This window comes from Oncorhynchus masou, unplaced genomic scaffold (assembly GCF_036934945.1).
Source record: "Oncorhynchus masou masou isolate Uvic2021 unplaced genomic scaffold, UVic_Omas_1.1 unplaced_scaffold_874, whole genome shotgun sequence".
In the NCBI taxonomy this organism is placed as follows: Eukaryota; Metazoa; Chordata; class Actinopteri; order Salmoniformes; family Salmonidae; genus Oncorhynchus; species Oncorhynchus masou.
Window position 1 is genome coordinate 44,266 of NW_027015202.1, and position 23,309 is coordinate 67,574.

The window sequence follows — 23,309 nt, forward strand, 5'->3', positions numbered from 1 at the left end:
CCCACTGGGAGGCAGCCCCACCCACTGGGAGGCAGGCCCAGCCATGGGTGGGCCTGGGAGGGAACAGCCCCACCCACTGGGAGCCAGGCCAAGCCAATCAAAATGAAATTTTGCCCACAAAAGGGCTTTGTTACAGACAGAGAAATACTCCTCAGCACCCCCCCCCCCATCAGAAGATCCCGCAGGTGAAGAAGCCCTGATGTGGAGGTCCTGAGCTGGTGTGGTTACACGTGGTCTGCTGTTGGGTAGCCGGTTTGGTGTACTCCCAAATTCTCAAAAACGACGTTGGAGGCGGCTTATGGAAGAGAAATAAAAATTACATTCTCTGGCAACAGCTCTGGTGGACATTCCTGCAGTCAGCATGTCAATTGTACGCTCCTTCAAAACTTGTGGCGTTGTGTGACAAAACTGCACATTTTAGAGTGGCCTTTTATTGTCCCCAGCACAAGGTGCACCTGTGTAATGGTCATGCTGTTTAATCAGCTTCTTGATATGCCACAGCTGGCAGGTGGAATGATTTTCTTGGCAAAGGAGAAATGCTCACAAACAGGGATGTAAACAAATTTGTGCACAACAATTGAGACAAATAAGCTTTTTGTGCGTATTGAACATTTCTGGGATCTTTTATTTCAGCTCATGAAAACACTTTACATATTGCGTTTATATTTTTGTTCAGTGTAGATTACATGGTTGATGTAGGTTCATCAACAACAGGGACCTAGATCCCTGGATAACAGGTCCCGGCAGGGTAAAACACTAGGAATTACAACAGCACATTAATTACACTGTTAGATCCCTGGATAACAGGTCCCGGCAGGGTAAAACACTAGGAATTACAACAGCACATTAATTACACTGTTAGATCCCTGGATAACAGGTCCCGGCAGGGTAAAACACTAGGAATTACAACAGCACATTAATTACACTGTTAGATCCCTGGATAACAGGTCCCGGCAGGGTAAAACACTAGGAATTACAACAGCACATTAATTACACTGTTAGATCCCTGGATAACAGGTCCCGGCAGGTTAAAACACTAAGAATTACAACAGCACATTAATTACACTGTTAGATCCCTGGATAACAGGTCCCGGCAGGTTAAAACACTAGGAATTACAACAGCACATTAATTACACTGTTAGATCCCTGGATAACAGGTCCCGGCAGGTTAAAACACTAGGAATTACAACAGAATATTAAATGTTAGATATATGTGGCTGCTTTGTTTGACAGGGCCCAACATTAATCACAATACAAGTCTGTGTGTACACAAGTACGTGTGACAATGTGTGTGCGTGCGTGCGTGCGTGCGTGCGCAGTAAGTCAAAGAACACATGTACTTTCTCTGCACCACATCAAAACTCTTAATATTCGTTATAGACTCTGGATCAACAAAGACTGTGTGAAGCCCCTGAAATTACAGCACATTAAAATAACAACTGACTACTGCTGGGAGAAAGAGGAACCACAACCCCGATGTCACACCGGAATATTCTCAGTCCTGCGGCAAGGCAACCATGTCACATTGGATATGTGTGTGTGTGTGTGTGTGTGTGTGTGTGTGTGTGTGTGTGTGTGTGTGTGTGTGTGTGTGTGTGTGTGTGTGTGTGTGTGTGTGTGTGTGTGTGTGTGTGTGTGTGTGTGTGTGTGTGTGTTTGTATGTGTGTGTGTGTGTGTGTGTGTGTGTGTGTGTGTGTGTGTGTGTATGTGTGTGTGTGTGTGTGTGTGTGTGTGTATGTGTGTGTGTGTGTGTGTGTGTGTGTGTGTGTGTGTGTGTGTGTGTGTGTATGTGTGTGTGTGTGTGTGTGTGTGTGTGTATGTGTGTGTGTATGTGTGTGTGTGTGTGTGTGTGTGTGTGTGTGTGTGTGTGTGTGTGTGTGTGTGTGTGTGTGTGTGTGTGTGTGTGTGTGTGTGTGTGTGTGTGTGTGTGTGTGTGTGTGTGTGTGTGTGTGTGTGTGTGTGTGTGTGTGTGTGTGTGTGTGTATGTGTGTGCGTGCACGTGTGTGTGCGTGTGTGTGTGTGCACGCGTGTGTGTGTATGTGTATGTGTGCGTGTGCGTGTGCGTGTGCGTGTGTGTGTGTGTGTGTGTGTGGCTCAGGGAGGTGAAATCATAGGGTAGAACCACTCACTCCACCCTCGTAACCGTCCAAGTCCACAACAGCAGCTTCCATAGCAGGAAGATGAGCGTCATGATGAAACTATGACTCACAGGGGAGTCTTCGAACAAGACACGCTGACGCCACAGACAACTCCTTTTTGATAGCGCAGGCGCAGTGAGATACCGGTGTTCATTAAGACGTTAACAACGGCGACGTCAACAACAACAACGGCGACGTCAACGTCAACAACAACGCTGGAGACAAACGAGTGATTTTATGAAAAGCAACATCCCCCAAGAGACGGTGCAGCCATGTAGAATGAGAGGAATTAAGATTAGTGGACTGTGATTGGCTGATGGGTTTAGGTTGTGATGATGATGCAATTTAAACATGGCCAGAGGTTAAAGGACAGAATGAGGAGAGGAGCACGAGAGAGAGGAGCACGAGAGAGAGGAGCACGAGAGAGAGGAGCACGAGAGAGAGGGGAGCACGAGAGAGAGGGGAGCACGAGACAGGGGAGCACGAGAGAGGGGAGCACGAGACAGGGGAGCACGAGACAGGGGAGCACGAGACAGGGGAGCACGAGAGAGAGGAGCACGAGAGAGGGAGCACGAGAGAGAGAGGGGAGCACGAGAGAGAGAGAGGAGCACGAGAGAGCGGGGCACGAGAGAGCGAGGAGCACGAGAGAGAGGAGCACGAGAGGGGGAGAGCACGAGAGAGAGGAGCACGAGAGAGCGAGGAGCACGAGAGAGCGGGAGCACGAGAGAGCGAGGAGCACGAGAGAGAGAGGAGCACGAGAGAGAGAGGGGAGCACGAGAGAGAGAGAGGAGCACGAGAGAGCGAGGAGCACGAGAGAGCGAGGAGCACGAGAGAGAGAGGAGCACGAGATAGAGGGGAGCACCAGAGAGAGGGGAGCACGAGGAGCAGGAGCACGAGAGAGAGAGGAGCACGAGAGAGAGAGGAGCACGGGAGAGAGGGAGAACGAGAGAGGAGCACGAGAGAGAGAGGAGCACGAGAGAGAGAGGAGCACGAGAGAGAGAGGAGAACGAGAGAGAGAGGAGCACGAGAGAGAGAGGAGCACGAGAGAGAGAGGAGCACGAGAGAGAGGGGAGCACGAGAGAGAGGGGAGCACGAGAGAGAGGGAGCACGAGAGAGAGAGGAGAAGGAGAGAGAGAGGAGCACGAGAGAGAGAGGAGCACGAGAGAGAGAGGAGCACGAGAGAGCGAGGAGCACGAGATAGAGAGGAGCACGAGAGAGAGGGGAGCACGAGAGAGAGGGGAGCACGAGAGAGAGAGGAGAACGAGAGAGAGAGAGGAGCACGAGAGAGAGAGGAGCACGAGAGAGAGGGGAGCTCGAGAGAGAGAGGAGCACGAGAGAGAGAGGAGCACGAGAGAGAGAGGAGCACGAGAGAGAGAGGAGAACGAGAGAGAGGGGAACATGAGAGAGAGGAGAGCACAAGAGAGAGAGGAGAACGAGAGAGAGGGGAACACGAGAGAGGGGGGCACAAGAGGGCTCCTGAGTGGCTCAGCGGTCTAAGGCACTGCATCTCAGTGCTAGAGGTGTCACTACAGTCCCTGTATCACAGTCGGCCGTGATTGGGAGTCCCATAGGGCGGTGCACAATTTTTGTAATTGTAAAAAATATTTTTGTTTCACCTTTATTCAACCAGGCCAGTTGAGAACAAGTTCTCATTTACAACTGCGACCTACAATTAGCCCAGCATCGTCTAGGTTTGGCCGGGGCAGGCCGTCATTATTAACTGACTTGCCTACTTAAATAATGGTTAAATATATATATATTAAAATAGAGAAAAAAACAGGAATAAAAACCTCTCTCACTGCCTGGGCTTCATACATCTGATACTTACACAGTACATCTATGTACTGAAATACAAGAGGACACACACACACGCACAGTTCTGGAAACCACGCACACACACACACGCACAGTTCTGGAAACCACGCACACACACACACACACACACAGTTCTGGAAACCACGCACACACACACACGCACAGTTCTGAAACCACGCACACACACACACAGTTCTGGAAACCACGCACACACACACACACACACGCACAGTTCTGGAAACCACGCACACACAGTTCAGAAACCACGCACACACACACACACACACACACACACACACACACACACACACACACACACACACACACACACACACACACACACACACACACACACTCACCTCTCCCTGGAAGCTCTTGAGCAGAGGAGCCACTTGCTTTCTGACATCCTGAAAGACGAAGAAGAAACAGTTTAGAACACGGAGATAAACACAGTGATAAACACAGTGATAAACACAGTGATAAACACAGTGATAAACACAGTGATAAACACAGTGATAAACACAGTGATAAACACACTGATAAACACAGTGATAAACACAGTGATAAACACAGAGATAAACACACTGATAAACACAGAGATAAACACAGAGATAAACACAGAGATAAACACAGTGATAAACACGCTGATAAACACAGAGATAAACACAGAGATAAACACAGTGATAAACACAGAGATAAACACAGTGATAAACACAGTGATAAACACAGTGATAAACACAGTGATAAACACGCTGATAAACACAGTGATAAACACACTGATAAACACAGTGATAAACACAGTGATAAACACGCTGATAAACACACTGATAAACACAGTGATAAACACAGTGATAAACACGCTGATAAACACAGTGATAAACACGCTGATAAACACAGTGATAAACACAGTGATAAACACAGTGATAAACACAGTGATAAACACAGTGATAAACACGCTGATAAACACAGTGATAAACACAGTGATAAACACAGAGATAAACACAGTGATAAACACAGTGATAAACACAGTGATAAACACAGTGATAAACACAGTGATAAACACGCTGATAAACACAGTGATAAACACACTGATAAACACAGTGATAAACACAGTGATAAACACGCTGATAAACACACTGATAAACACAGTGATAAACACAGTGATAAACACGCTGATAAACACAGTGATAAACACGCTGATAAACACACTGATAAACACAGTGATAAACACAGTGATAAACACAGTGATAAACACAGTGATAAACACAGTGATAAACACGCTGATAAACACACTGATAAACACAGTGATAAACACGCTGATAAACACAGTGATAAACACGCTGATAAACACGCTGATAAACACACTGATAAACACACTGATAAACACAGTGATAAACACAGATAAACAAGTGATAAACACAGTGATAAACACAGTGATGATAAACACAGTGATAAAAACACAGTGATAAACGCTGATAAACACGCTGATAAACACAGCTGATAAACACAGCTGATAAACACAGTGATAAACACAGTGATAAACACAGTGATAAACACAGTGATAAACACAGAGATAAACACAGTGATAAACACAGTGATAAACACAGTGATAAACACAGTGATAAACACAGCTGATAAACACAGTGATAAACACAGTGATAAACACAGTGATAAACACAGAGATAAACACAGTGATAAACACAGAGATAAACACAGTGATAAACACAGCTGGATAAACACAGTGATAAACACAGTGATAAACACAGTGATAAACACAGTGATAAACACAGAGATAAACACAGTGATAAACACAGCTGATAAACACAGTGATAAACACAGTGATAAACACAGTGATAAACACAGTGATAAACACAGTGATAAACACGCTGATAAACACGCTGATAAACACAGTGATAAACACAGTGATAAACACAGTGATAAACACAGTGATAAACACACTGATAAACACAGTGATAAACACAGTGATAAACACAGTGCTGATAAACACAGTGATAAACACAGTGATAAACACGCTGATAAACACAGTGATAAACACAGTGATAAACACAGTGATAAACAGGATAAACAGCTGATAAACACAGTGATAAACACAGTGATAAACACAGTGATAAACACAGTGATAAACACAGTGATAAACACAGTGATAAACACGCTGATAAACACACTGATAAACACAGTGATAAACACAGTGATAAACACAGTGATAAACACAGTGATAAACACGCTGATAAACACAGTGATAAACACAGTGATAAACACAGTGATAAACACAGTGATAAACAGTGATAAACACGCTGAGAACACGCTGATAAACACAGTGATAAACACAGTGATAAAACAGTGATAAACACAGTGATAAACACACTGATAAACACAGTGATAAACACAGGATAAAGACGCTGATAAACACAGTGATAAACACAGTGATAAACTGATAAACGCTGATAAACACAGCTGATAAACACAGTGATAAACACAGTGATAAACACAGTGATAAACACGCTGATAAACACGCTGATAAACACGCTGATAAACACAGTGATAAACACAGTGATAAACACGCTGATAAACACGCTGATAAACACAGTGATAAACACAGTGATAAACACGCTGATAAACACGCTGATAAACACGCTGATAAACACAGTGATAAACACAGTGATAAACANTGATAAACCGCTGATAAACACGCTGATAAACACAGTGATAAACACAGTGATAAACACGTGATAAACACGCTGATAAACACAGCTGATAAACACAGTGATAAACACAGCTGATAAACAGCTGATAAACACAGTGATAAACACAGTGATAAACACGCTGATAAACACAGTGATAAACACAGTGATAAACACGCTGATAAACACAGTGATAAACACAGTGATAAACACAGTGATAAACACAGTGATAAACACAGTGATAAACACGTGATAAACACAGTGATAAACACGCTGATAAACACAGTGATAAACACAGTGATAAACACAGTGATAAACACAGTGATAAACACGCTGATAAACACAGTGATAAACACAGTGATAAACACAGTGATAAACACGCTGATAAATACAGCTGATAAACACAGTGATAAACACAGTGATAAACACAGTGATAAACACAGTGATAAACACAGTGATAAACAAGCTGATAAACACAGTGATAAACACAGTGATAAACACAGCTGATAAACACAGTGATAAACACAGTGATAAACACGCTGATAAACACAGATAAACACTGATAAACACAGTGATAAACACAGTGATAAACACGCTGATAAACACAGTGATAAACACAGTGATAAACACGTGATAAACACAGTGATAAACACGATAAACACAGTGATAAACACGTGATAAACACAGTGATAAACACAGTGATAAACACAGTGATAAACACAGTGATAAACACAGTGATAAACACAGTGATAAACACAGTGATAAACACAGTGATAAACACAGCTGATAAACACAGTGATAAACACAGTGATAAACACAGTGATAAACACAGTGATAAACACACTGATAAACACAGTGATAAACACAGTGATAAACACAGTGATAAACACAGTGATAAACACAGTGATAAACACAGTGATAAACACAGTGATAAACACAGTGATAAACACACTGATAAACACACAGATAAACACAGTGATAAACACACTGATAAACACAGTGATAAACACGCTGATAAACACAGTGATAAACACAGTGATAAACACGCTGATAAACACAGTGATAAACACGCTGATAAACACAGTGATAAACACGCTGATAAACACAGTGATAAACACAGTGACAAACACAGTGATAAACACAGTGATAAACACAGCTGATAAACACAGTGATAAACACAGTGATAAACACGTGATAAACACAGTGATAAACACACTGATAAACACAGTGATAAACACAGTGATAAACACAGCTGATAAACACAGTGATAAACATAGTGATAAACACAGTGATAAACACAGTGATAAACACAGTGATAAACACAGTGATAAACACAGAGATAAACACAGTGATAAACACACTGATAAACACAGTGATAAACACGCTGATAAACACAGTGATAAACACAGTGATAAACACAGTGATAAACACGCTGATAAACACAGTGATAAACACAGTGATAAACACAGTGATAAACACAGTGATAAACACAGTGATAAACACACTGATAACCACAGTGATAAACACAGTGATAAACACGCTGATAAACACAGTGATAAACACAGTGACAAACTGATAAACACAGTGATAAACACGCTGATAAACACAGTGATAAACACAGTGATAAACACAGTGATAAACACGCTGATAAACACGCTGATAAACAGTGATAAACACGCTGATAAACAGTGATAAACACGCTGATAAACAGTGATAAACACGCTGATAAACACAGTGATAAACACACTGATAAACACAGTGATAAACACAGTGATAAACACACTGATAAACACAGTGATAAACACACAGTGATAAACACAGTGACCTGATAAACACAGTGATAAACACAGTGATAAACACAGTGATAAACACAGCTGATAAACACAGTGATAAACACACTGATAAACACACTGATAAACACAGTGATAAACACAGTGATAAACACAGTGATAAACACAGTGATAAACACAGAGATAAACACAGTGATAAACACGCTGATAAACACAGTGATAAACACAGTGATAAACACAGTGATAAACACAGTGATAAACACAGTGATAAACACAGTGATAAACGCTGATAAACACAGTGATAAACACAGTGATAAACATGCACGCTGATAAACACAGTGATAAACACAGTGATAAACACAGTGATAAACACAGTGATAAACACAGTGATAAACACGCTGATAAACACAGTGATAAACACAGTGATAAACACAGTGATAAACACAGTGATAAACACACTGATAAACACACTGATAAACACAGTGATAAACACACTGATAAACACAGTGATAAACACAGTGATAAACACAGTGATAAACACACTGATAAACACACTGATAAACACACTGATAAACACAGTGATAAACACAGTGATAAACACAGTGATAAACACAGTGATAAACACAGTGATAAACACAGTGATAAACACACACTGATAAACACAGTGATAAAACACAGTGATAAACACAGTGATAAACACAGTGATAAACACAGTGATAAACACAGTGATAAACACAGTGATAAACACAGTGATGATAAACACAGTGATAAACACAGTGATAAACACACTGATAAACACAGTGATAAACCACAGTGATAAACACAGTGATAAACACAGTGATAAACACAGTGATAAACACAGTGATAAACACAGTGATAAACACAGTGTGATAAACACACTGATAAACACAGTGATAAACACAGCTGATAAACACAGTGATAAACACAGTGATAAACACAGTGATAAACACAGTGATAAACACAGTGATAAACACGCTGATAAACACAGTGATAAACACGTGATAAACACAGTGATAAACACGCTGATAAACACAGTGATAAACACAGTGATAAACACAGTGATAAACACAGTGATAAACACAGTGATAAACACGCTGATAAACACAGTGATAAACACGCTGATAAACACAGTGATAAACACAGTGATAAACACAGCTGATAAACACAGTGATAAACACAGTGATAAACACAGTGATAAACACACTGATAAACACACTGATAAACACACTGATAAACACACTGATAACCACAGTGATAAACACAGTGATAAACACAGTGATAAACACAGTGATAAACAGTGATAAACAGTGATAAACACAGTGATAAACAGCTGATAAACACAGTGATAAACACAGTGATAAACACAGTGATAAACACAGTGATAAACACAGTGATAAACACAGTGATAAACACAGTGATAAACACACTGATAAACACAGTGATAAACACAGTGATAAACACACTGATAAACACAGTGATAAACACAGTGATAAACACAGTGATAAACACAGTGATAAACACAGTGATAAACACAGTGATAAACACAGTGATAAACACAGTGATAAACACAGTGATAAACACAGTGATAAACACGCTGATAAACACAGTGATAAACACAGTGATAAACACAGTGATAAACACAGTGATAAACACAGTGATAAACACGCTGATAAACACAGTGATAAACACAGTGATAAACACGCTGATAAACACAGTGATAAACACAGTGATAAACACAGTGATAAACACGCTGATAAACACAGTGATAAACACAGTGATAAACACAGTGATAAACACAGTGATAAACACAGTGATAAACACACTGATAAACACAGTGATAAACACAGTGATAAACACAGTGATAAACACAGTGATAAACACGCTGATAAACACAGTGATAAACACGCTGATAAACACGGTGATAAACACAGTGATAAACACAGTGATAAACACAGTGATAAACACAGTGATAAACACAGTGATAAACACACTGATAAACACAGTGATAAACACAGTGATAAACACAGTGATAAACACAGTGATAAACACAGTGATAAACAAGCTGATAAACACAGTGATAAACACAGTGATAAACACAGTGATAAACACAGTGATAAACACAGTGATAAACACAGTGATAAACACAGCTGATAAACACACTGATAAACACAGTGATAAACACAGTGATAAACACGATAAACACTGATAAACACAGTGATAAACACACTGATAAACACAGTGATAAACACAGTGATAAACACGTGATAAACACAGTGATAAACACAGTGATAAACACAGTGATAAAAACTGATAAACACAGTGATAAACACAGTGATAAACACAGTGATAAACACAGTGATAAACACAGTGATAAACACACTGATAAACACAGTGATAAACACTGATAAACACAGTGATAAACACAGTGATAAACACAGTGATAAACACAGTGATAAACACAGTGATAAACACAGTGATAAACACAGTGATAAACACAGTGATAAACACAGTGATAAACACAGTGATAAACACAGTGATAAACACAGTGATAAACACAGTGATAAACACAGTGATAAACACAGTGATAAACACAGTGATAAACACAGTGATAAACACAGTGATAAACACAGTGATAAACACAGTGATAAACACAGTGATAAACACAGTGATAAACACAGTGATAAACACAGTGATAAACACAGTGATAAACACAGTGATAAACACAGCTGATAAAACACAGTGATAAACACAGTGATAAACACAGTGATAAACACAGTGATAAACACAGTGATAAACACAGTGATAAACACAGTGATAAACACAGTGATAAACACAGTGATAAACACAGTGATAAACACAGTGATAAACACAGTGATAAACACAGTGATAAACACAGTGATAAACACACTGATAACCACAGTGATAACCACAGTGATAAACACAGTGATAAACACAGTGATAAACAACTGATAAACACGCTGATAAACACAGTGATAAACACAGTGATAAACACAGTGATAAACACAGTGATAAACACAGTAATAAACACAGTGATAAACACAGTGATAAACACAGTGATAAACACAGTGATAAACACAGTGATAAACACAGTGATAAACACAGTGATAAACACAGTGATAAACACAGTGATAAACACGCTGATAAACACAGTGATAAACACGCTGATAAACACAGTGATAAACACAGTGATAAACACAGTGATAAACACAGTGATAAACACAGTGATAAACACAGTGATAAACACAGTGATAAACACACTGATAAACACAGTGATAAACACAGTGATAAACACAGTGATAAACACACTGATAAACACACTGATAACCACAGTGATAAACACAGTGATAAACACAGTGATAAACACGCTGATAAACACAGTGATAAACACAGTGATAAACAGTGATAAACACAGTGATAAACACAGTGATAAACACGGTGATAAACACGCTGATAAACACAGTGATAAACACAGTGATAAACACAGTGATAAACACGCTGATAAACACAGTGATAACCACAGTGATAAACACAGTGATAAACACAGTGATAAACACGCTAAACACGCTGATAAACACAGTGATAAACACAGTGATAAACACAGTGATAAACACAGTGATAAAAACACAGTGATAAACACAGTGATAAACACAGTGATAAACACAGTGATAAACACAGTGATAAACACAGATAAACACTGATAAACACAGTGATAAACACAGTGATAAACACAGTGATAAAACACTGATAAACACTGATAAACACAGTGATAAACACAGTGATAAACACAGTGATAAACACAGTGATAAACACAGTGATAAACACGCTGATAAACCACAGCTGATAAACACAGTGATAAACACAGTGATAAACACAGTGATAAACACGCTGATAAACACAGTGATAAACACAGTGATAAACACACTGATAAACACAGTGATAAACACAGTGATAAACACAGTGATAAACACAGTGATAAACACAGTGATAAACACAGTGATAAACACAGCTGATAAACACAGTGATAAACACAGTGATAAACACAGTGATAAACACAGTGATAAACACAGTGATAAACACAGTGATAAACACAGTGATAAACACGTGATAAACACAGTGATAAACACAGTGATAAACACACTGATAAACACAGTGATAAACACAGTGATAAACACAGTGATAAACACAGTGATAAACACGCTGATAAACACAGTGATAAACACACTGATAAACACAGTGATAAACACAGTGATAAACACAGTGATAAACACAGTGATACAACACAGTGATAAACACAGTGATAAACACAGTGATAAACACAGTGATAAACACAGTGATAAACACAGTGATAAACACAGTGATAAACACGCTGATAAAAACTGATAAACACACTGATAACCACAGTGATAAACACAGTGATAAACACAGTGATAAACACAGTGATAAACACAGTGATAAACACAGTGATAAACAAGTGCTGATAAACACAGTGATAAACACAGTGATAAACACAGTGATAAACACAGTGATAAACACAGTGATAAACACAGTGATAAACACAGTGATAAACACAGTGATAAACACAGTGATAAACACACTGATAAACACAGTGATAAACACAGTGATAAACACAGTGATAAACACAGTGATAAACACAGTGATAAACACAGTGATAAACACAGTGATAAACACAGTGATAAACACAGTGATAAACACGCTGATAAACACAGTGATAAACACAGTGATAAACACAGCTGATAAACACAGTGATAAACACAGTGATAAACACGCTGATAAACAGTGATAAACGCTGATAAACACAGTGATAAACACAGTGATAAACACAGTGATAAACACAGTGATAAACACAGTGATAAACACAGTGATAAACACAGTGATAAACACAGTGATAAACACAGTGATAAACACAGTGATAAACACAGTGATAAACACAGTGATAAACACACTGATAAACACACTGATAAACACAGTGATAAACACAGTGATAAACACAGTGATAAACACAGTGATAAACACTGATAAACACAGTGATAAACACAGTGATAAACACACTGATAAACACAGTGATAAACACAGTGATAAACACAGCTGATAAACACAGTGATAAACACAGTGATAAACACAGTGATAAACACAGTGATAAACACACTGATAAACACAGTGATAAACACAGTGATAAACACACTGATAAACACAGTGATAAACACACTGATAAACACACTGATAAACACAGTGATAAACACAGTGATAAACACAGTGATAAACACAGTGATAAACACGCTGATAAACACAGTGATAAACACAGTGATAAACACAGTGATAAACACAGTGATAAACACAGTGATAAACACACTGATAAACACAGTGATAAACACAGTGATAAACACAGTGATAAACACAGTGATAAACACAGTGATAAAACACAGTGATAAACACAGTGATAAACACAGTGATAAACACAGTGATAAACACAGTGATAAACACAGTGATAAACACAGTGATAAACACAGTGATAAACACGCTGATAAACACAGTGTGATAAACACAGTGATAAACACAGTGATAAACACAGTGATAAACACACTGATAAACACAGTGATAAACACAGTGATAAACACAGTGATAAACACAGTGATAAACACAGTGATAAACACAGTGATAAACACAGTGATAAACACAGTGATAAACACAGTGATAAACACGCTGATAAACACAGTGATAAACACGCTGATAAACACAGTGATAAACACAGTGATAAACACAGTGATAAACACAGTGATAAACACAGTGATAAACACAGTGATAAACACGCTGATAAACACAGTGATAAACACAGTGATAAACACAGTGATAAACACAGTGATAAACACGCTGATAAACACAGTGATAAACACAGTGATAAACACAGTGATAAACACAGTGATAAACACAGTGATAAACACACTGATAAACACAGTGATAAACACACTGATAAACACAGTGATAAACACAGTGATAAACACAGTGATAAACACAGTGATAAACACAGTGATAAACAGTGATAAACACAGTGATAAACACGCTGATAAACACAGTGATAAACACGCTGATAAACACAGTGATAAACACAGTGATAAACACAGTGATAAACACTGATAAACACAGTGATAAACACAGTGATAAACGCTGATAAACACAGTGAAACACAGTGATAAACACAGTGATAAACACAGTGATAAACAGTGATAAACACGCTGATAAACACAGTGATAAACACAGTGATAAACACAGCTGATAAACACAGTGATAAACACAGCTGATAAACACGCTGATAAACACAGTGATAAACACACTGATAAACACAGTGATAAACACGCTGATAAACACAGTGATAAACACAGTGATAAACACAGTGATAAACACGCAGTGATAAACACAGCTGATAAACACAGTGATAAACACAGTGATAAACACAGTGATAAACACAGTGATAAACACAGTGATAAACACACTGATAAACACAGTGATAAACACACTGATAAACACAGTGATAAACACAGTGATAAACACGCTGATAAACACAGTGATAAACACAGTGATAAACACAGTGATAAACACAGTGATAAACACAGTGATAAACAGTGATAAACACAGTGATAAACACAGTGATAAACACAGTGATAAACACAGTGATAAACACAGCTGATAAACACAGTGATAAACACAGTGATAAACACAGTGATAAACACAGTGATAAACACAGTGATAAACACAGTGATAAACACAGTGATAAACACAGCTGATAAACACAGTGATAAACACAGTGATAAACACAGTGATAAACACAGTGATAAACACAGTGATAAACACAGTGATAAACACAGTGATAAACACAGTGATAAACACAGTGATAAACACAGTGATAAACACAGTGATAAACACAGTGATAAACACAGTGATAAACACAGTGATAAACACAGTGATAAACACAGTGATAAACACAGTGATAAACACGCTGATAAACACAGCTGATAAACACAGTGATAAACACGCTGATAAACACAGTGATAAACAGTGATAAACACAGTGATAAACACAGTGATAAACACAGTGATAAACACAGTGATAAACACAGTGATAAACACAGTGATAAACACAGTGATAAACACGCTGATAAACACAGTGATAAACACAGTGATAAACACAGTGATAAACACAGTGATAAACACAGTGATAAACACAGTGATAAACACAGTGATAAACACAGTGATAAACACACTGATAAACACACTGATAAACACACTGATAAACACACTGATAACCACAGTGATAAACACAGTGATAAACACAGTGATAAACACAGTGATAAACACGCTGATAAACACAGTGATAAACACAGTGATAAACACGCTGATAAACACAGTGATAAACACGCTGATAAACACAGTGATAAACACAGTGATAAACACAGTGATAAACACAGTGATAAACACAGTGATAAACACAGTGATAAACACAGTGATAAACACACTGATAAACACAGTGATAAACACAGTGATAAACACACTGATAAACACAGTGATAAACACAGTGATAAACACAGTGATAAACACAGTGATAAACACAGTGATAAACACAGTGATAAACACACGCTGATAAACACAGTGATAAACACAGTGATAAACACAGTGATAAACACAGTGATAAACACAGTGATAAACACAGTGATAAACACAGTGATAAACACAGTGATAAACACGTGATAAACACAGCTGATAAACACAGTGATAAACACAGTGATAAACACAGTGATAAACACAGTGATAAACACAGTGATAAACACAGTGATAAACACACTGATAAACACAGTGATAAACACAGTGATAAACACAGTGATAAACACAGTGATAAACACAGTGATAAACACAGTGATAAACACGCTGATAAACACAGTGATAAACACAGTGATAAACACAGTGATAAACACAGTGATAAACACAGTGATAAACACAGTGATAAACACAGTGATAAACACAGTGATAAACACAGTGATAAACAGTGATAAACACAGTGATAAACACAGTGATAAACACAGTGATAAACACAGTGATAAACACAGTGATAAACACGCTGATAAACACAGTGATAAACACAGTGATAAACACAGTGATAAACACAGTGATAAACACAGTGATAAACACAGTGATAAACACGCTGATAAACACAGTGATAAACACAGTGATAAACACAGTGATGATAAACACAGTGATAAACACTCTGATAAACACAGTGATAAACACGCTGATAAACACAGTGATAAACACAGTGATAAACACAGTGATAAACACAGTGATAAACACAGTGATAAACACAGTGATAAACACAGTGAAACACAGTAATAAACACGCTGATAAACACAGTGATAAACACAGTGATAAACACAGTGATAAACACAGTGATAAACACAGTGATAAAACACAGTGATAAACACAGTGATAAACACAGTGATAAACACAGTGATAAACACAGTGATAAACACGCTGATAAACACAGTGATAAACACAGTGATAAACACAGTGATAAACACAGTGATAAACACAGCTGATAAACACAGTGATAAACACAGTGATAAACACAGTGATAAACACGCTGATAAACACAGTGATAAACACAGTGATAAACACAGTGATAAACAGTGATAAACACAGTGATAAACACAGTGATAAACACGCTGATAAACACGCTGATAAACACAGTGATAAACACAGTGATAAACACAGTGATAAACACAGTGATAAACACAGTGATAAACACAGTGATAAACACGCTGATAAACACAGTGATAAACACAGTGATAAACACAGTGATAAACACAGTGATAAACACAGTGATAAACACAGCTGATAAACACAGTGATAAACACAGTGATAAACACAGTGATAAACACACTGATAAACACAGTGATAAACACAGTGATAAACACAGTGATAAACACAGCTGATAAACACAGTGATAAACACAGTGATAAACACAGTGATAAACACAGTGATAAACACAGTGATAAACACAGTGATAAACACAGTGATAAACACAGTGATAAACACAGATAAACACACTGATAAACACAGTGATAAACACACTGATAAACACAGTGATAAACACAGTGATAAACACAGTGATAAACACAGTGATAAACACAGTGATAAACACAGTGATAAACACACTGATAAACACAGTGATAAACACAGTGATAAACACAGTGATAAACACAGTGATAAACACAGTGATAAACACAGTGATAAACACAGTGATAAACACAGTGATAAACACAGTGATAAACACAGTGATAAACACAGTGATAAACACAGTGATAAACACAGTGATAAACACAGTGATAAACACAGTGATAAACACAGCTGATAAACACAGTGATAAACACAGTGATAAACATGATAAGTGATAAACACAGTGATAAACACAGTGATAAACACAGTGATAAACACGCTGATAAACACAGTGATAAACACAGTGATAAACACAGTGATAAACACAGTGATAAACACAGTGATAAACACAGTGATAAACACGCTGATAAACACAGTGATAAACACAGTGATAAACACAGTGATAAACACAGTGATAAACACAGTGATAAACACAGTGATAAACACAGTGATAAACACAGTGATAAACACAGTGATAAACACAGTGATAAACACACTGATAAACACACTGATAAACACAGTGATAAACACAGTGATAAACACAGTGATAAACACAGTGATAAACACGCTGATAAACACAGTGATAAACACAGTGATAAACACAGTGATAAACACAGTGATAAACACAGTGATAAACACAGTGATAAACACAGCTGATAAACACAGTGATAAACACAGTGATAAAACACAGTGATAAACACAGCTGATAAACACAGTGATAAACACAGTGATAAACACAGTGATAAACACAGTGATAAACACGCTGATAAACACAGTGATAAACACAGTGATAAACACAGTGATAAACACAGTGATAAACACAGTGATAAACACAGTGATAAACACAGTGATAAACACACTGATAAACACGCTGATAAACACAGTGATAAACACACTGATAAACACAGTGATAAACACAGTGATAAACACAGTGATAAACACGCTGATAAACACAGTGATAAACACAGTGATAAACACAGTGATAAACACGCTGATAAACACAGTGATAAACACAGTGATAAACACGCTGATAAACACAGTGATAAACACAGTGATAAACACAGTGATAAACACAGTGATAAACACACTGATAAACACACTGATAACCACAGTGATAAACACAGTGATAAACACAGTGATAAACACGCTGATAAACACAGTGATAAACACAGTGATAAACACAGTGATAAACAGTGATAAACACAGTGATAAACACGCTGATAAACACAGTGATAAACACAGTGATAAACACAGTGATAAACACAGTGATAAACACAGTGATAAACACGCTGATAAACACAGTGATAAACACAGTGATAAACACAGTGATAAACACAGTGATAAACACAGTGATAAACACGCTGATAAACAGGCTGATAAACACAGTGATAAACACAGTGATAAACACAGTGATAAACACAGTGATAAACACAGTGATAAACACAGTGATAAACACAGTGATAAACACAGTGATAAACACAGTGATAAACACAGTGATAAACACGCTGATAAACACAGTGATAAACACAGTGATAAACACAGTGATAAACACAGTGATAAACACAGTGATAAACACAGTGATAAACACAGCTGATAAACACAGTGATAAACACAGTGATAAACACAGTGATAAACACAGTGATAAACACAGTGATAAACACACTGATAAACACACTGATAAACACACTGATAACCACAGTGATAAACACAGTGATAAACACAGTGATAAACACAGTGATAAACACACTGATAAACACAGTGATAAACACGCTGATAAACACAGTGATAAACACAGTGATAAACACAGTGATAAACACGCTGATAAACACAGTGATAAACACAGTGATAAACACAGTGATAAACACAGTGATAAACACACTGATAAACACACTGATAAACACAGTGATAAACACAGTGATAAACACAGTGATAAACACAGTGATAAACACGCTGATAAACACAGTGATAAACACAGTGATAAACACAGTGATAAACAGTGATAAACACAGTGATAAACACGCTGATAAACACACTGATAAACACACTGATAACCACAGTGATAAACACAGTGATAAACACAGTGATAAACACAGTGATAAACACGTGATAAACACAGTGATAAACACAGTGATAAACACACTGATAAACACAGTGATAAACACAGTGATAAACACAGTGATAAACACAGTGATAAACACAGTGATAAACACAGTGATAAACACAGTGATAAACACGTGATAAACACAGTGATAAACACAGTGATAAACACGCTGATAAACAGCTGATAAACACAGTGATAAACACAGTGATAAACACACTGATAAAACAGCTGATAAACACACTGATAAACACAGTGATAAACACAGTGATAAACACAGTGATAAACACAGTGATAAACACAGTGATAAACACAGTGATAAACACAGTGATAAACACAGTGATAAACACAGTGATAAACACGCTGATAAACACAGTGATAAACACGCTGATAAACACAGTGATAAACACAGTGATAAACACAGTGATAAACACAGTGATAAACACAGTGATAAACACAGTGATAAACACAGTGATAAACACAGTGATAAACACAGCTGATAAACACAGTGATAAACACAGTGATAAACACAGTGATAAACACAGTGATAAACACAGTGATAAACACAGTGATAAACACACTGATAAACACAGTGATAAACACAGTGATAAACACAGTGATAAACACGCTGATAAACACAGTGATAAACACAGTGATAAACACAGTGATAAACACAGTGATAAACACAGTGATAAACACGCTGATAAACACAGTGATAAACACAGTGATAAACACAGTGATAAACACAGTGATAAACACAGTGATAAACACGCTGATAAACACAGTGATAAACACAGTGATAAACACAGTGATAAACACAGTGATAAACACAGTGATAAACACGCTGATAAACAGGCTGATAAACACAGTGATAAACACAGTGATAAACACGCTGATAAACACAGTGATAAACACACTGATAAACACACTGATAAACACACTGATAACCACAGTGATAAACACAGTGATAAACACAGTGATAAACACAGTGATAAACACAGTGATAAACACAGTGATAAACACGCTGATAAACACAGTGATAAACACAGTGATAAACACACTGATAAACACGCTGATAAACACAGTGATAAACACAGTGATAAACACGCTGATAAACACGCTGATAAACACGCTGATAAACACACTGATAAACACAGTGATAAACACGCTGATAAACACAGTGATAAACACAGTGATAAACACAGTGATAAACACAGTGATAAACACAGTGATAAACACACTGATAAACACAGTGATAAACACACTGATAAACACACTGATAAACACACTGATAAACACACTGATAACCACAGTGATAAACACAGTGATAAACACAGTGATAAACACAGTGATAAACACAGTGATAAACACGCTGATAAACACAGTGATAAACACGCTGATAAACACAGTGATAAACACAGTGATAAACACGCTGATAAACACAGTGATAAACACAGTGATAAACACAGTGATAAACACAGTGATAAACACACTGATAAACACACTGATAACCACAGTGATAAACACAGTGATAAACACAGTGATAAACACGCTGATAAACACAGTGATAAACACAGTGATAAACACAGTGATAAACACAGTGATAAACACAGTGATAAACACTCTGATAAACACAGTGATAAACACAGTGATAAACACAGTGATAAACAGTGATAAACACAGTGATAAACACGCTGATAAACACAGTGATAAACACAGTGATAAACACAGTGATAAACACAGTGATAAACACACTGATAAACACAGTGATAAACAGGCTGATAAACACAGTGATAAACACAGTGATAAACTGATAAAGCTGATAAACACAGTGATAAACACAGTGATAAACACAGTGATAAACACAGTGATAAACACAGTGATAAACACGCTGATAAACACGCTGATAAACACAGTGATAAACACAGTGATAAACACGCTGATAAACACAGTGATAAACACAGTGATAAACACAGTGATAAACACGCTGATAAACACAGTGATAAACACAGTGATAAACACAGTGATAAACACAGTGATAAACACAGTGATAAACACACTGATAAACACACTGATAAACACACTGATAACCACAGTGATAAACACAGTGATAAACACAGTGATAAACACAGTGATAAACACAGTGATAAACACAGTGATAAACACAGTGATAAACACAGTGATAAACACAGTGATAAACACAGTGATAAACACGCTGATAAACACGCTGATAAACACAGTGATAAACACAGTGATAAACACAGTGACAAACACACTGATAAACACACTGATAAACACACTGATAACCACAGTGATAAACACAGTGATAAACACAGTGATAAACACGCTGATAAACACAGTGATAAACACAGTGATAAACACAGTGATAAACAGTGATAAACACAGTGATAAACACGCTGATAAACACACTGATAAACACACTGATAACCACAGTGATAAACACAGTGATAAACACAGTGATAAACACAGTGATAAACACAGTGATAAACACAGTGATAAACACAGTGATAAACACACTGATAACCACAGTGATAAACACAGTGATAAACACAGTGATAAACACAGTGATAAACACAGTGATAAACACAGTGATAAACACAGTGATAAACACGCTGATAAACACAGTGATAAACACAGTGATAAACACGCTGATAAACACAGTGATAAACACAGTGATAAACACAGTGATAAACACAGTGATAAACACAGTGATAAACACAGTGATAAACACACTGATAAACACAGTGATAAACACAGTGATAAACACAGTGATAAACACAGTGATAAACACAGTGATAAACACAGTGATAAACACACTGATAAACACAGTGATAAACACACTGATAAACACACTGATAAACACACTGATAAACACACTGATAACCACAGTGATAAACACAGTGATAAACACAGTGATAAACACAGTGATAAACACAGTGATAAACACGCTGATAAACACAGTGATAAACACGCTGATAAACACAGTGATAAACACAGTGATAAACACGCTGATAAACACAGTGATAAACACAGTGATAAACACAGTGATAAACACAGTGATAAACACACTGATAAACACACTGATAACCACAGTGATAAACACAGTGATAAACACAGTGATAAACACGCTGATAAACACAGTGATAAACACAGTGATAAACACAGTGATAAACAGTGATAAACACAGTGATAAACACGCTGATAAACACAGTGATAAACACAGTGATAAACACAGTGATAAACACAGTGATAAACACAGTGATAAACACGCTGATAAACACAGTGATAAACACAGTGATAAACACAGTGATAAACACAGTGATAAACACAGCTGATAAACACACGCTGATAAACAGGCTGATAAACACAGTGATAAACACAGTGATAAACACGCTGATAAACACAGTGATAAACACAGTGATAAACACAGTGATAAACACAGTGATAAACACAGTGATAAACACAGTGATAAACACGCTGAT

At 37.4% G+C, this 23,309-nt stretch overlaps 1 protein-coding gene across 1 annotated transcript in view; it reads right to left on the reverse strand.

Annotated features, from left to right (window-relative positions):
* The window catches only part of LOC135537941 (protein CASP-like), a 139,218-nt gene that overhangs the window by 36,107 nt on the left and 79,802 nt on the right, over positions 1-23,309 (reverse strand). The window contains exon 3 of the mRNA XM_064963949.1: positions 4,313-4,360. Within this exon, the coding sequence (XP_064820021.1) occupies positions 4,313-4,360 (48 nt within the window). The remainder of the gene's footprint in view (positions 1-4,312; positions 4,361-23,309) is intronic.